At 35.3% G+C, this 17,785-nt stretch overlaps 1 protein-coding gene across 7 annotated transcripts in view; it reads right to left on the minus strand.

The window, feature by feature from the left end:
* Positions 1-17,785, minus strand: part of PTPRM (protein tyrosine phosphatase receptor type M) — a 691,775-nt gene that overhangs the window by 228,073 nt on the left and 445,917 nt on the right. For 4 of the 7 annotated variants that reach the window (XM_036229038.1, XM_016120973.2, XM_016120969.2 and 1 more), the window contains exons 12-14: positions 17,007-17,280; positions 15,987-16,023; positions 9,337-9,411 (exon numbers count right to left, since the gene is read on the minus strand). In XM_036229038.1, coding sequence (XP_036084931.1) covers positions 9,337-9,411; positions 15,987-16,023; positions 17,007-17,280 — 386 coding nt within the window. The remainder of the gene's footprint in view (positions 1-9,336; positions 9,412-15,986; positions 16,024-17,006; positions 17,281-17,785) is intronic. The other 3 variants (XM_016120972.2, XM_016120974.2, XM_016120971.2) reach the window with 1 other exon arrangement.

A 17,785-nucleotide genomic window follows, 5' to 3' on the forward strand; every position in this document is an offset into this window, starting at 1 on the left:
CAGGTGCTTTTCCATGCTGTTGTAGATTATCGATAACCCAGGGTTGGTATTTAGACTGTTAATTTCCTGGCATTTAGCTCTTCTGTTCATAGCCACTCACTTTTTTTTCTAGGCTGACAGATGGTCTTTCATTTACTTACCTCAATTGTTTGGCCTCTTCGTCACCCTCAAATGTTTCTAGCGTGGCTGGAGTATATAGTGTAAACTTGAACCTGCCTGCCTCTCTTGAAAACATCTGAATTGCTTCCCACTGCTCCTGGGATCGGGACCAATGTCCTTAACGTCTGCCTCCCCTCCATCTGCCTGCACAACTTGATTTCTCATCCTTCTAGCCATGATGGCCTTTTTGCAGTTCTTCATTCTTGGGCATGCTACTTTCCACCACAGCACCTCTGCATTTGCTGTTCCTGCCACTGACCGAGACCTAAAGTTCAGGGAATAATTCTACCATCTTCAAACTGTAACTAGCGGTTGGAGCTACTCATTATGGCTAAGACGTGATTTCAGTTGCAGCTTCATCTTACAAATAGGGAGCCTTGGGTCCACAGAAGGACCAATGCCACCTATCTGTATTTAGTCCTGTCACAGCTTATTGCTCATGAAGAGTCCCAAGGACCCACTGGCTGTATCTGACAGGTGAAGGAAGAGAAGTGGGCAGATGTAAGCTGGGAGTAGGAGTATAACACAGATGATGTTGGTGTGAGGGGGTGGGCCACTCTCTAAAACAATCAAATTAAAACTAAACTTTTCTTATAATTCTTGCCAAAAAGAAATGGCTGATTAAAATGGTGTTTTTATAAATGGGTTGAAAAACCATGGGTTTGTTTCATTTGCAAGGGAAAGATCTACTAATTTTAAAAAAAATATTTACTATAAAGAAGAGAAATTTTGCAATTGAGTAACATAAAGACAGTCAAAAGTAAGTAAAATAACCAATAGAAAAAGATTATTGCTTTCATTCAAAATTTGTTCAAAATTTACTCATGACAGTGTCATCGACTGTTCATCATTCAGTAAATAATTTTGAATACCTGCTGGGTGCCTAAGGGGGTACAGAGGGCACAAGACAGACAGATAAAGCCCTGCTCTTGGAGGGAGATTCAAAGTCATCAGGGAACTTCAAAAAGCAGCAGAGTGATGGGCTAGATGGTGGCTTGAGGGCTGACAGGTCTACTGCGGTTCAGGGATGGTGGTCTACGGAGGCTCTTGGAGGAAATGGTATTTGTGCTGAATCCTGACTGTTGAGAAGGAGCTGGTAATGTGAAGACTGGGAAAAAGAGGGAATAGCAAGCGCAAACAGCGGGGTGGTGATGCAGCTTGGTGTTTTGGAGAAACAGAAAGATCAGCACCGAGAGTGTGATATGGGATGAGGACTAAGTGCAAGACGGAGGCCAGATGGTGCAGACCTTTTAAGCTGTGATGCGAAGTTTGGAATTTATTCTAAGCACAATAGGGAGCTATTCGAGGGCTTTAAGAAGAGGAGTGATGGAATCAGACTTCAATTTCAAAGAAGTCAGTTCAGCTGCTATGTGGCAAATGAACTGATGGACAGGCATGAGAGTAAGTCAGAGACCAGTTAAATGTTTCTGCAGTGGTCTATGCTGGGTCAGTGGCTGTGAGAGAGTGAAATGTCATTGAACCTGGAATATGTTTTTGAGTGAGATTTGACCAAACAGGTTTATATATAAAAAAAGTCTAAATTAGTATTAGAAATATTATGACAAGATATGAATAGATGGAGAAATTTATCATATTTTTCAGTTACAATAATGTATAGATTTAGTCAGATTCCAGTGAGAACCTCAGGGGCATTTTTGGGACTTGACTGCCTAGTGTGTACCAACTGGGCCACCTTCTTGGTGACTGGGATATATAAAAACACAGTAAATGAGATTCTTGCCCTCAGGGGCTTGTGTTCCAGGAGGGAGAGAAAGACTCTAGGAAACATAACAAGAAAACATAAAAGGTGATAGTGCTATAAAAAAGCAGAAAGTAGCAGTGTAAGGGGACAGACTGTGGAAAGGATCAGGGAGGTGCTATGGCAGGGTGCAGTGTTAAGAAGGGTGCGTTCTCAAGGCAGACTTCAGTGACAAGGTGGATTTCAGCAGACTGTAGGAGGTGAGGGATACTGGGGAAGACCATTCCAAGCACGGAAAAAGCAAGAACAAAAGCTTGAAGGTGGTAGTGTGGCTGCCGTGTCCAAAAGGCAGAGGTTAGGGCAACTGGTGAGGCAGAGGGAGAGGAAAGGAGTTAAAAAAGTGAGAGGGGACCTGTCATTTAATGCCTTAGAGGCCATTGTGAGAACTGATGGATAGACATGGAAACAAGTGGTGAGGAATTTTTTGTTTTTGTTTTGTTTTTCTACAAAGAATTAGGAGAGAATTCTAGTTTTATATAATAAAATATCATAAAAGACAGCATAATCAAAGATATTGATAATAGTGTAGGAAGAGATAAAGAAGACCGTAATAGAATCTGTATGTGAGAACTTAAATATGACAATATGATATTTAAATTCTGTGAGAAAATAATTGTTTATTTAATAATGAGAGCCAGCCTCACTGGTTGTTTATTTGACAAAAAGCTAGACCTCTCCCCTAGCAACACTCCATATCATATCAGTGGTCATTTCCAGACGGATTCAACAGCTAAAACTCAAGGTAATGCCTGAATAATCTGAGAGATATGAATACCTTCTCAAGCAAAACAAAAGCTTTGGAGGAAAATGGATACATATTTGATTACCTAAAAATAAAAGCTTTTTTATGCTAAAAGATATAATGAATACAGTCAAAAGTGTAATGATTGACAGGAATATGTATGAACTGACACAGAAGAAAAAATGCGAATAGCCAGTACACATAGGCAAAGATCTTCAACTCCAGGAAAAGTCATTAGGATACCACTTTCGCCCACCACAGAGGACATATGAGGTTGTAAACGTCCAGTGCAGGTGGAGTTGTGGGGAAGGGGCACTCAACAGGCACTGGTGGGAAGATGATGTGCTACAATTTGGGAGAATGAAGTCTGGTCAGTTCCATATAAAAACAAACATCCTTTGACCCATATTTAGGAATCATTTAGAAATAAAACTTATAGTAGAAAGAACAGATATAGAAGGCTGTTTATTCCAGTTTGTTTTAATTGTTTTTGCCATTAGTAGGAAAAAACTGGTGAAAATTGGAATGTCCCTTAACAAGAGATTGGGTGACTGGATCATAATATCCATTCTGAATGGAGGAGCAATATCCAACTATTCAAAATAATGCTTTAGAGTGATATGTATTGGCTTGAAGGGGAATTCATAGCCTATTAAGTGAAAAATGCAAGTTGCATAGTTAAATATATAGATAGTAGTAAAAAAAAAAACTGCATGAGTATGTTTGTATATTTTAATGTACATAGAGAGAAAGTTGTGGAAAGTTCAAAACCTGAATGAGATTAGTGGAGACACAGGGTAAACTTTTTCAGTATCTCTAAGATGCCCTAAGAGCCTAGTGTGATATCTAGCATATAGCAGGCACTCAGGAATATGTGCTCAATGAGTTAAAGAGGAAAGGAAGGGGTTAGCATTCTTCTCATAATTAAAAAAAATATGTCAAGGCAGGAAAACAATAATAGCTGACACTTATCGAGGATTTACTAAGTACTATTTGTTCATTTAATCCTGATAAGAACTTTAATGAGTGTAAAACTGTAATTTCTATTTTACATATGAGCAAACTGAAGTAGAGAGATGCAAAATAACTTGCCCAAAGTCACTCTGCTGGCAAGTAGCATAGCTAGAATTTGAACCTGAGCCTATGAACCTACCTACCACACTACCCATAGCTATTCTAGACCAAAGCTGCTGCCTGGTCCAGAAGCCTGTGTGAAAAGTAGCTCCTAAGGCTTTTCCATGGACCCACATGGAGCACTTTTTGAGAACCATTGGGCCAGTCACTTTATAGAGTTTCTACTTGTAATGGTCTACACGACAGGGCAACCTAACAATGAGCATTTATAAAATATAGGATTTGAGATCCTTGCCTTCCCTAATGTTAACCCCTCCTCCTCACCCCCGCCCTGTTTCACAACTAGTCACCACCCAATTTGGATCCTTATTTAGCTTCCTTGTCTAGGGCAAAAAATCCATAAATGGGGTACATACTGGATCTGGCACTCTGTTTCATCTTTGTAAAGATGGCAGGAAAAACAAGTTCTGAAAAGACATTGTTAGGGCTTTAGAGTGCACTTAAATTTGATGCTTGATATTTGATACAGACCCATTCATCACTGATAGTCCCAGAAATCAACTTGGGCTGTTGGTGGCAGACTTCAATTATGTATTTTGTTCTTAGGGAAGGCCTATGGTGCCAAGGCTGGGAAGGGCTGCTTGCCCTGGAGAGCAGGCAGAGACAGAAGGCCTGACCAAACCATCTTAGGGTTTGGGGATCAGAGGAGTTGGGGCGGGGGTGGAGAGCAGCTTTATACCACTGCATAAGCAGAAGACATTCACCAGGCTGCAGAGAATACCAAGGGAGGTGTGTGTGGGGTGCAAAACATATACCTCTAGTAGAATTAATATGCCTGTTTCTTCCATTTATCCATTAATGTGTGTAAGTATGGAAATAGGAGCCAAGCATACAGGTGCTGGTATTTTCTCAGGGCTGGGGATCAGCATGATATGTGGTAGATGGCAAGATGACAAGAGCCAAGCAGGTCCAGGAATTAGTGAGAATCCAAGTGAAAGGGCTCTACAGGTGAGCTTGTAGGGCCCAGGAGGAGAGAAGAGACACTAAGGCTAAAAAAGGGTATGTTTAGACAGACACTGAGGTCGAAGAAACCCAGGGCTCAAGTCATAAGCCTGGAATAAAATTTATGTCCCTGACTTGATTGAATTTCAGATCTTTGGAGGTGAGCATGATTCCTTTGTTTCCTTTTCTCAGTTGTTATGACACTTCTCTCAGGTGGATGTTTGTGAAATAACGCACACAGAAGTCTCTAGCACAGTACTTTGACCATAGAAGATTTTCTGTAAATACTGTTATTTGCTTTCCTTCCTCATGGGAATCTAGTGCAGTGACTTCAATGTTTTATATTTCACACACACACACACACACACACACACACTGCTCTATACTCTCTATATTTGCTCTAAGAGCCACATTAAGGAGAAAAAAGAAATTCCTTGGGACTTATTTCATGTTAGCTTTGCCTATATACTGACAAAGACTCTCTCTGCGACCAAACGCTAGCCTGGCTCTTCTGAGCCCTTTGGACACAAAAGAACATTTGTGTCTTGAGGAAAATGCCCAGCAGTTGATCAAATATCCTCACTGCTCTTCACATGGGAAGGAATGAAAAGTGACAAAAATTCTCTCCTGGACCAAACTCTAGCCAGACTTATAGAACCCTTTCTCAGCTAGGCCTCAACATAAAGACTTGAACAAAACACTAACATAGTTTCTAACATCTTAATGTTGTATCCCTAGGTGACTTTAATCTCCCTTAAAATGTCTGCTTGAGAAAACTCCAGACTGCCCAAAGAACTGATTGTGTTCAAGTCAACACCTGAAGACAGGGCCCGTCTCCCAGCCTCTGTGGGCTGCAGGAGCCTAACTTTGGATAAGTGCCGGTTAGCAAACCCAGATGGATTTCACATGCACTAACACACTCTTCCAACTCTTGTAATTTTTCACTTCCCCGACTCTATGGAGTCCCTGCTTGCCTCTCTCCCTTGTTCATTCTCCTGTTAAAATGCCCAGTCACCTCTATACAAATTGGAATGCAGTACAGCTCCATCACCTACTATCAGCGGTTACTGAGTAAACCTTTTTTTACCACTTTAACTAATGTGCAGCTGTATGTATCTTTGACAATAGAGGCATATGCTTCATGTATTTTTTTTCAAAACTTGAAACTTTATGTGGGAATAATTGTTAGCTAGTGCTCTATTTTTTTTAAGTGCTAATTATATCTAGCGATTAATTTTACATGCTCTGATACATCTGATTTGTACTTGAATCCCAGGAGTCGCTTAGTTTATAAATATTCTAGGATATAGATTTTATCATATTAGATGTATGAGTTAGCCAAAATGGATAATAAAAAGTTTATTTAAAGAAATCACTCTCTGCAGCACCTCAGAACTGGCTATATATTTAAATCATAAATAGAAATATCTTAATGTAAAATAAATAGCCTAGACATAGTTATAAAATTACCTTAAAAATTGTGAGAAATTTCTAGTATGTACAGGTTTCAATTTTCTTCCAAAGCAGTTCTATATTATTGACAATTAACTACAAAATAAAAGAATTGAAGCAGAAACCAGAAGCATTTCCAATTTCTAGAATATTCTGTGTGTGCTCTTTAGAGTAGGATTTTTGATGTAGACAAGACTTTTATTCCAATGATACATTCAGTTTCCTTTCATAATCTGCTAAATCTAGTGGTTTAGTAAAGCATTTTGTTAAAAACTGGGTTATAACTCATCAGTGGGGAATGAATCAATTTACTGGTTGTACCTAGGTTAAAAAAAAATGAACAAGAATAGTATAGAACAGAATAGAAAAAATAAGAGTGCGTCTTATTCAGTGAGTAGCATTGCCTAAACCGTTGGCTTCAGTTAAATTTGTGTGTCTGTGCGTGTGTGCGTGTGCATGTACTGGGTGTGATGTATTCTTACTGTCGACTGAGGACAAAATAGTTTAAGAAACACTCCCCTGTGCAATGAAAGGAATGATTATCAAACATATTAGCATTTGGCAGTCTGGGCTACATTCATTCAGTGAATTAAATCAGTCAATATTTATGAATACTTATTGTTGTGTCCATTACAGTCCTTGTGCTGAGGTCACATTGCCAGGGTGCTTGTTTTCTTTAGTGTTAAACAAGAGAGGGTGGTCCCGTCTATACCAGCATATAACAAACACATTGTGAGATAAAAGGAACTACAGAGGGCTCACTATCTTATTGAATTGTCCTAGTATAAGTGTAGCTTCAAATAGCATTTATAGAAGTATGATGTCAGCACGATTAAAACAAACAACAGAAAAACCTGCTTAAGGCATTTCAGAATGCATCCCTTATGTACTTCCTTTTGTTTCTGGAAGGGACAGAGCTGATCTTGTAAACAAAACTACAACTGTTCAATGGGTCACAGGTGTGAAATATTCAGCTATCCCCCTGACCATTTCCAAACTGCCCAACACAATGAGAAAAGTTTTGAAATATATGTCTATTCCCCTTTAGTTAGAAAACTGTTGTCTTAAATGCTAAATGACAAGTATGAGAGTAGTTTCTCATTCATAAGAGCATGTGTATATGTAGGTTTGATGTTAACTAATTCAAATATGCCTAATGCCAAGAATCTGGGCAACCCGAAATAAAACTTTTTATAAGAGTTAGAACATCTATACATGGCACATAGAAGGTGCTCAATAAATGTCAAATCAATGATTAAATTAAATCTCAAGCCTGCAATATGACCCATGAATAAATCTACTTTAAAAAGACAATGATACTGCTATCAAAGTTGATGGCTAATGCAAATGGAAAAGACAAAAGAAACATTACTTGAATTTGAATTTACCTGGGTAAGATTAACCATTATTAAAACCAGCAGTAAATATTGAAAACAGAACTGGAGTGGCTTTTTACTGGATTTTGAGGTTTATTCTAACATGCCATCAGTTTAATCCCTAATAAACCAAAGTAAATGATGGAGATCATCTACAAACCTTAAAAGTACTCATAAGTACTCATTTTATGATAGTGAGGCCAACCCATTTTTAATGATTGGCTGGCAAGACTGGTGCCCACTCAGACATAATGGAGCTCAGACTTGCTGAAGGATTCCAGATTACCTTCCAGTCGACACTGAACCCTACAGAGCGCCATGGGCTAGTCCTGAAATGTAAAGGTTGTAAAGAGGAGGGCTTATGTAAAAGAAACTATCCCTTAAGTAGTTCTGTTGGGAAGAACACTTCAGAAGTTCAGAATAAGAAAGAATCTGTAAAAAGCAGAACTTCAATCAGTAAAATAAATACACTTAAAAGAAACTTGAAAGCAAGGAAGCAGAACTGTTAATAATAAGTTTGCAGCTTACATGTGTCTAAAATAGAGGACTGAAATATGTAGAGATTTCTAGTAGAGAAAGAAGTGAAATTATCCTATGTTTCTTTACCACTTAAAAATCAGTCTATAATGTATCTGCGTCTCAGTTGCACTACTTTACAAAATAATAAGCTCACAGAAAAACCTAAACATTTATGAATTTTTACCATGAGTTAAACTTTACTCTTTTCCCTTAGACATCAGGGTATACTCCTTAGTTTCATACATACAAAACAATTGCTGGAATAGAAATGATATGGAAAGCAGTTGAGTGTTTCTTACTCAGCTTTAATCGTGCCTATACTACATGCAACAAACTGTGGTGCCAATGATGGTTTGGAAGCCAGAATTTGAGTCCTGTCCTTGTCATTATGTTACAAATCTTGATCATAACTTTCTTTGGTTGTGGGAAAAAAGTTTGTCTTCTGGGGTTTTCCAAGCACTCACCTTCAATCTGGAATAATTTGCTGGACTCTTTTCCTATGTGAGTTCACACAGATGTCCACGCACCTTTACAGGCAGTATGAATGGACAAGCTAATTTCTCTTGGTATAAAGAAGCACACAGTTCAACTCCAAGCCATTTGGTTTTTTAAAAACTTCTCTAAATTATTCAGCGCATTTGACTTGCAGATATGCACTGCTTTATATAAATACTTTGCTTTGAAACAAGGATCTATAAGGAAAGCAATCAACTCTGCTCTAGTTGTATGTACACTAAAAGCTGTTTGAACAGTGTCACCCCAAATAGCTTTGAGTGACTTCAATGCATAACACTGGCAGACAAAATTGTGTATTGCTAAATGTGTGTGCAAAGTAGATCCTACAAGGTGAAAATTAAACCTTTCTCACCTTCAAATTGCAAGACCTTTTTAGCTTAATTTGGATTACTGAGAACACATCTTTATGGATTTTGTTTGAAATCCTGTTTGTTGTCATTGCTATTGCAAATCCAGCAAATTTCATTTCTATATAACATTAGGCTAGAAAGGAACACATCAACAGACAAACACACAATGGAAACATGCAGTGGAGTTGTGCTGAATGCATGGATATAAATGTGCACAGAGAAGAGGCCAAGCACATCACTTCATTTAATGCGGGCACAGGTCTGTACCGAGAGTCTGAAACATTGTAAACAAGCCTTAAGCAAAGGAGGAAATGTAGAGGGGAAACGAAGCTGAGAAAAATGAGCAGGAAATGGGCAAGATGACTCATCTATACTTGAACATCTGACCTGTCAGTTGGTCGTCGCCTGCGGCAGGGGCGATGCGAATGTAAGGTGTTGTAAGCTGAGTCACGATTATCGCAGCTATGGCAAAGGAAGATTCCCAGGTCAGCATGCATGAGGGAAGAAAAAGCCAGACTGAAGCTAGGCTAGCAAGGAGAATCTCGATCAGTATATCACATTGTCTCAACTTTGTTCCAACAACAACAAAAAGAGAAGGAAAAAAAAAAAAAAAACCATAGCAAGGTGCTGAATTTCTGAATTCTTTTCCCTTAAACCAGTTTTAGTCAGGCAGTTAGATTTCTAACTATGACACCGTTGTAAGCTTTGGCTGAGATTCTGGATAAATCAACTGAAGAAAAAAAAAGTAAAAACAAAAACAGTCCTCAATAGGGCTCTAGACTGGGCAGTGTTTCCAACTGCTATTGAGTGTGATATATAAAGATTTATTGCTAATTCTGATGATCCAAACTTTAGGTTTCAAAGTTTATTAGGCTATTTAAAATTCTGCTGCTTAAGTCACAATATTTTCTCTTCTTGCTAAAATCACCTTTGTGAAAATATTATCCTCTTTCACTAAAAAAAAAAAAAAATTTATGTAGAGAAACCTCTCTGATAACTGCATTTCATGTAGAGCGTTTCCATTTAGGAATCTCTTTTTGTCACATTAAAGGAATGAAAAAAAATACACCTCAAAGCACCAGTTAAAAAAATGAAAACTAATCATTGTCTTCTCTACACTTGTCATGGTTAACATGCGACCAAAGAAATGAGTTAGACTTTTGAAGTGGATTAGGTGGGTTTCTTGGTTTTCCTGCACAGCTCAGCACTTGTGTTTAAATGGTTAACATTTATGACACACAGATATTGAAAAAAAATATAAAATTAAAATGTCAGTTCTAACATGATACAGCTGGAAAATGATGCAAAGAAAAAAATACTGAAAAATTAAGGACAGGCTTACATGAAAGATTACTAATTTACATGGAACAGCCTGGGTGCTATTAGAAATGTGGCAGCGAGTAAGGAAAATAGATCATCTACCATCTGCAGACAATTAAACCCAAAACTGCTGCTGCATAATATTTTGAAATATCTCTCTGCACCATTCAGACAGTGCTGCTCCTTTTAACTAGACAACTGCAACAACTGGTTTTAAAAGTGGTATAATCATCTTTCACATTATTAATGAAAACTTTCTAGTCTTACTAAATACGATGAATAAACTAACAGTTTGGTCAGAGAATGGAGAACTCTCAGGGTATTACAGGGATAATTTTCTTGATAATGACATAGTATGCAATTTTGCATACTGACATAATAAATTGTGAACAGTAAAATGTTATCTCTCATACTTGTTGCAAAGTTGGTACCAATTCCAAGTTTATACATAGAACATTTGCTTCATAGAACAACTACTGTTGTTCAATCAACATTCTTGTGTGGTTTTTCATTCCTTACAAGAAAATCCTACCTACTCTACTTTTGAGAAAAATTGTCTTATACAAAAACAGAGCAACTATCCTACTGAAAAAAGTGAACAAAAGGAACAAAAAGTTATTTGAAAATTCCTATATTGGGCAGCCATGTATTCACAACTAAAAGGATGGCTAACTGTAATCTGACGCTCAAAATTTGCATTTAAAAGTATATCATAGGTATCAAGAAAGATTTTTATATGATTTTTATATTTTGCCCTATAAAGTTTTCATTTATGGCTATTATTTTTAGTCATAATAAAAAATGTGATTATGTTACAAATTACTTTAAAATATGTGTCAGCTAGCCCATATTTTACAAATAAAGTTTTATTGGAACATAGTCATGTTTATTTGTTGATGCATGGCCGATGACTGCTCTTGCACAGTAATAGCAGTCTAGAGATCATCTGGTTCACAATGCCTAAAATATTTACCATGCCCTTTACATAAAAATTTTCTGGCCTTTATCTTAAAAATATCTATAAGAATGCATTAAAGAGAATATTTCTAAATTTCATAAAATAAAGTCAGAAATTCCAATCCTATGCTTTGAAGATACTTCTGGTACTAATAAATTTAAGGTATCTTTGAGATACAAAGATATACATAAAAGAATAAACAATACATCCAGTCTATTAGACTTCCAAAGTACCATTTTAGTTGCATGTAGTAGGAAATTCTGAATTTTTTCCACCCAGTACTTGCCAAACTGTATTTTACATGACTTCAGCGTTCCTTGAAAAATGCATTTGGGTCAAATAAATTTGGTAAACATAGGGCTGAACAAAGTTAAACAGGTTTCTTTTTCTTAGAAACTTCTCAGGGGACATAATATACTCATGACATACATTATGAAGACTATTTCAGATCAAGAAAAGAAAATATTGTCTCTATAAAATGCTGAATGACAAATGCATATCTTATTTATGTTTCTATTTCTAAATCCATAGCTCAATGATAGCAGATTAGCATATGTGAGTGGTCTTACTATATAATTTGTTTTCTCCTGCATTGAATATGAGTAATTAAAAGGAATCTTAATTCGTTTTACATCTCAACAGACATTCTTTTCAGTTCTTTTGTCAGTGTACTTTCATTCTGTACCACTGTAGCCTAGAAAGGATGCTATTTCTTTAAACAAAATGGTGAACAGAAAAATAGTCTAGAGCAACTTCTCAAAGAGCCTAGTGATTAAAAAAGAAACATTCAAATCTCTGAATATAGTTAGAAATTGTATCAGAACAATGAAAATCCTTCAAATTTTCCTGAAGGTCTTCCAGTGAAGTATAGGCATATTCACTACAAATGTAATTTAAATAAAATACTAAACTTAAAAACAGTGAAGCATTTTTGCACAGAAAATTCACCTTAAAATATGACATTAGAATAATGGTTTCTTTTCTTTTTTTCTTTTTTTCTTTGTTTTTTTTTAAGGTTTATAGTCTGACTACTATAATACTTTTGGAAAGAATTTAGCATGTGCTCTCATGTGGTTTTTGTTTTGATTTCTAGCTCCATTACTGTTAACCAAATCTTAGCAAGGAAAGGAACAAGTTAACACATATGACCCCACTCCTCATACAATAAAAACAAAAATGAACAAAATCTCCCAAACTTTTATGAACTCAAAATCCTCAAAATTTAAAAGGGGATGTGTATATGTATCTGTAATTGGAAGTTCTTCGGATTACACTATCCCTAACATACAGTAGACACTCAAAAATTTTTAAAATAAATGTATAACAAAAAAGCTCCCAAATGGCAATATTATCAAGGACAAACACGACTGGTATCATGTTATGCAAAATACTGTTCTATGGACGACTGATACAAAGTATACAGTTTAAACTGATTGTTATAACAATTAGAATATACCTCATTTCGATTTTGAAATCTAATTTACTAACAAGACAGATTTTGATTTTTAAGTGTATCTTGTCAGTTTAGAATTGATCATCAACAAAGTTTTCCAAAACTAGCATAAACAGTGTTTCAACCCTACCAGTACTCATAAGGCACCCATAAGGTATGTAAGTAAGGGATAATGAAAACACATATACTAATTTCAAAGATAGAGCTGGACCAAATGGTTTTGAAAAGAATCCAAGTATAAAAATGTGAATGTGATTAAAAATCAAAATAAAAATTAGGAGAATCTAAGAGTTGCTAAAAGATACTATTTTCTCCACTATACAGATAAAAGAGAATCCTATAATTGGGAGGGTAATATCCAAACATTATGTATATTCTGTCATTGTACAGTGCTTTTATGTTTTAACTCAAAAGATAGAATATTCTGTTCTAAGTTTGCCTATAGTGAACAATCAAAATACAGTAACATACTTAAGAGAAATCTCAATGTATAAATTAAAAGAAGGATACACAAAAATATAGGTAATCCCCAGCACACGGGTGAAGATAAGTAATAATATACCTTAGGTTTTGTTCCTGTGTCTAATTTTTATGAGGCTTTATGTTTAAGATGATTAACATCCAAATATACTCCTTGAATATGATTAAAATAATCACAACATTAAATTTATACATAGTATAAAATATATCAAGAGACAAAGCCATACTTGAAATTACAAATTAGTTCCTTGTGAAAAATATCTACCTCCATACTTTTTCTATAAATATTCTTGTCAATAATTGTTTCATGAGAACATCGAACATCTTTAAAAATTTAGAAAATAGCTTAGGGAAGTAATTTAGTATCTGAAAATTCAATTAAGCCACCACACTGTCAGCAACATGTAGCAAAAAGCGGAATGTCTGAACTCTTTTAAATTTTAAACATCTTCACTATGTAATACTAATAAAATTATTAGACCTACCTATTTCTCTGTTTTGACTAAGTATTCAAGTTGGAATTGCTTACCACACTGCAAAAATAATTTTTAGTATGAATACGGAAAAATGATGTGATTATAAAGGTGCTAAAACATTAAACTGTGCTGTAAAGGGAGGTTGCTGAAACTGTGCATGTAGAAATTAATAAAATAAAATAGTACCAAACAGTGTAGTTTTGCCTGATAGGAAAATATCTCCTAAGGTTTCCTTCTATATTATGATTTTATGAATAGAAATGACAATGTTATATAATGAATATTAAAATCTATTTCCCTCTTTCCCCTAAAGAGGTTATTTGGATAGAGTTTGATGCTGTGTAAATGTTTGCAAATGACTCAGAAAATACGAGTGAAGAATATTTAGTCAATCAGGTCATCTAATTGCCTAATCGTCCTTTGGTGAATTGAAAAACAAATTATAATATTGATTAAATCTAGCTGATGGAAGAAAATGGTCCAAATCACCATCTAATTCAATCTATTGTGAAAACAGCAAACGTCAGACTTCCATACTTATGAGTGTTATTTATATAATTATTTAGATATGTAAATGAACATAATGACAGATATTTCATTGCTTTCAGAGTTAACTGGGCAGTGACTCAATCCTAATAAAGAGGCGGACAGATACTTATAAAACGCAATACTATAACTGGCCAGAGATTCTGCTGGATGAAAAGCTATGATACACAATGAAACACAGGGGTTAGGAGTCCAAATGCTCGGGATTAAGCCTTGACCCATAGACTATTAGCTGAGTGAACTTGATAAATCAATTTGTCCTCCAAAGTATGCGTTTTCTTAATCTTAAAAATAAAAATAACAATACATGTCTCCTTTCTCATAGTAATGTTAAAGAAATAAATGAGAACAGGAGTATGAAAGTGATTTTCAGCTGTGATGTCAAACATAAGGCATTATAAATTAGGCAATCTGCAACTGCATTTACTTTTGGAGACCTCAAGGGTAAGTAGAATTTAATAAAGCAATTTGAGCATGGGCGATGACCTGGAGGTCTAGGAACGTCAATACCTCATTCAAGGGCCTCACAATACTGTGATAATTAATAGGTAATAGCATATAATAGTTTACAAAACACATCGATATCTTTAATTTCATTTAGTATTAATTTATTCCTATAAATAAAGGCACTTAATCAGGTATAATATAACAATACAATAAAGAATTGAATGTTTTAAAATCAATATAATTAGATTTTTGGAAATAAAACTATGAGCCCATGAAGACAACAAAATACAAATGAGGTGAGTACCTCACACAATGCCTGGCACATACCATGAAAGCAAGAAATATTTGTTAAGCTAACTGAATAAGAATTCAATGAAAATTTTGAAATTGCAGATGGACCCATGATATATTCAAATTATGTTGCCTGAAAGTTAAACAACAAAAACAAGATATTTTTATCAAACAGAACTCAACAAGTGACTACCTAAGGATTGATTAAATTTAGTGCCACAGATCCAATGATGCCTTCTTGCCATTATGTCTAAATTAAATCACACACACTTCCTTATTGTGCATATAGTTACTCTAAAGTTTGAAAGAATGTATTGAACTACAAGTGTTAATTTATAATGCCTCATTTTAATGCAGCATTTTACATTTCTCAAAGCATTTCATCATACACTTTGACATGTGATGGTTAAAACCACACTGCAAAGTGGACAAGATGAAATGACCACTTGGGCATACATGCAACTACACTTTCTCTCTTAGGAGGGACTGTGTGGCGAGCTTACTGTGTTTTGCCCTAGCAACTTCTACATCTCATCCTTGATCACATTTTCTCAGGATTTGAACCAGGCCTTAGAAACAGAAATTCCACAATAACATTTCCTGGTTGTGGGATTCAAAGAGGCACACATCATTGGTTAAGAAAAAAAGCCCACATGTACTCTATAAAGCTATTATAACTAGTAGGTACTTCCTTAAAAATGGCAGGCAATATTTTTCTACTTTGCATAAGAAGATTCTCTGGATATAGTACTACTACATATGGTACTATGTTTTTTTTTTTTTTTAAACTGTACTGAGATCATATAACACTTAATTTAAAATATTTTTTTTAAATGATAACCATTGATAAGTGCTTGAAACATAGTAACATGACCTCTTATTTTTTAAAAAAAATATCTCTATGAAATACGGCAGGTCGATATTAACTGCCATTAGATCTTAATAAATACATACATGCACACATACACACTTATTTCAATGAAATTAGTCTTTCAAGAAGTTTTGAAATACCCTCTAAAATCTTAAAGGACATAAATTAGGAGAGTATCCCACAATTTCAACCTACCTTTTGTGGCCACTCGGACACAGTCTATTTTGGTTTCCTGTGTCAAATAAAGAGGGGGGAAAATCACTATTCATGTTTTATTTAAAACAAATAAAAATATATGTAGTTCTCTTTAAATACAGATAAGAAAATATCTCATCATTCCACATGTGGCATTAATCGTACGATGGTTACTCTTTGAACAATACTCAGATACATTTTCTGGCCAGTGGTGGTGACCATTTTTGAAGCAGATGATGAGCAGTGAGCTAAACACAAAATGTCTCTGTCTGGTGGCTCCTGGCCTCCTACTCCAGACCCTTAGTCTCTCTCTGGGCAAACACTACTGGAGAAGAACTCTGAGTCTCAGACTTCCTCATTTTTCATAGGCAAAAATCAAGTCAACTATGATGACACCCAGACCCATCCTGTGAAGGAGGAAAACTACTGTAGCAGCTGCAAAACCTGCCCTTCTTTCTAAGGAGAATTTACTATCTTATCAGAGTTCTAGGTTGGTCTGAATAAGAAAGGGCAAAAATTCAGAAATGACTTGATAATTTTTATTTTATTTTATTTTATTTTCTCACTTTCTAAAGGTGTTAGAAAACAAGAAAAGATACCTAATTTAGTCAGATATAGGAAGTATAAACTCGTGGAACCAAAGAAATGGAACAGAATTTGCTGAAAAGACAGACGTGAACCTCACAAAATTTTAAATGAGCTGAATGTATGTATCGTAGCTATATTATTTTCCTGTAAAACAGTCAGGTTAGCAGAATTACTAGGCAACTTTTGGTAACAAGTAAAAACTGAAAATAAAAACCACCATGTTGACAATATGTTCTTTCTACCAAAACAAATAAGAATATATTCATTTCTTTCCATACATTTCTCTAGGTGAAAATAATTTTAAAAAGAAAAAAAAAACACACTTGTTCCAAGTAGGAATGCACAAAAGCATCACTATTTCTTACTATCTTGTTTAATCTATGTTCACATTAATAACTCTAGCCTAAGTAAACAACTGTCTATAAAACTTACCCCATTGGCTCTACTAGCAGCTTGGAAATAAATTCTGTAGCTTTTATGGGGAAGAAGAGGAGTGTTCCAATATCCATTGTAGGTCTTGTTATCACCAATAGTAAAAGGCTGAGCAGCTTGCAGGCTGTTTGCTGGAAATTCTGCAGCGAAGTAGTACTGTGAATTCAGGATGGAAGCATTCTGGAAGTGGATTGGCACTGGGTAACACTTTAAGATTTCTGTTGTCTTTTTAGTTCTTCGAGGACGTTCTTCCTCAACAACTATTTGGTAGACACTGAAAAAAAAAGAGTATTATCAGTGATATTTTATAATAACTGAGCTGATCTCCTTTGCCTTCGGCTGCATGGATCCACAGGATATCCAAAATAAAAAATATGCTGGATATAGTCAATAATAAGTGTTTTGTACATAACGGACATTCACACAACACTTGCTCAACAAAAGAGAGATAAAGTGTTTAATCTTTCGCAAAACTCTCTCACCTCAAATAATACAATTTGTTGAGAGAAACAAAATTCACCATAATTACAAAGATGTTGTATAATAACAATCTCTGCTGTTTATGTGAATAGGACAACTAAAATAATATTATTCTCACATGTAACTGAAGATGAATTTGTAGACAATTAACTCAGTTTATCTAATAAATGAAATTATATTAACCATACATTTATTTTGAAAAAGACCAAAGACAACATATTATTTTCTTCAATGACATGTGAAGTTTTATCAAGTTACAAACACAATGTGTAATGACTCATATTAACAAAGGTTTAACT

The sequence above is a fragment of the Rousettus aegyptiacus genome, unplaced genomic scaffold (genome assembly GCF_014176215.1).
Source record: "Rousettus aegyptiacus isolate mRouAeg1 unplaced genomic scaffold, mRouAeg1.p scaffold_m13_p_12, whole genome shotgun sequence".
NCBI lineage: Eukaryota > Metazoa > Chordata > Mammalia > Chiroptera > Pteropodidae > Rousettus > Rousettus aegyptiacus.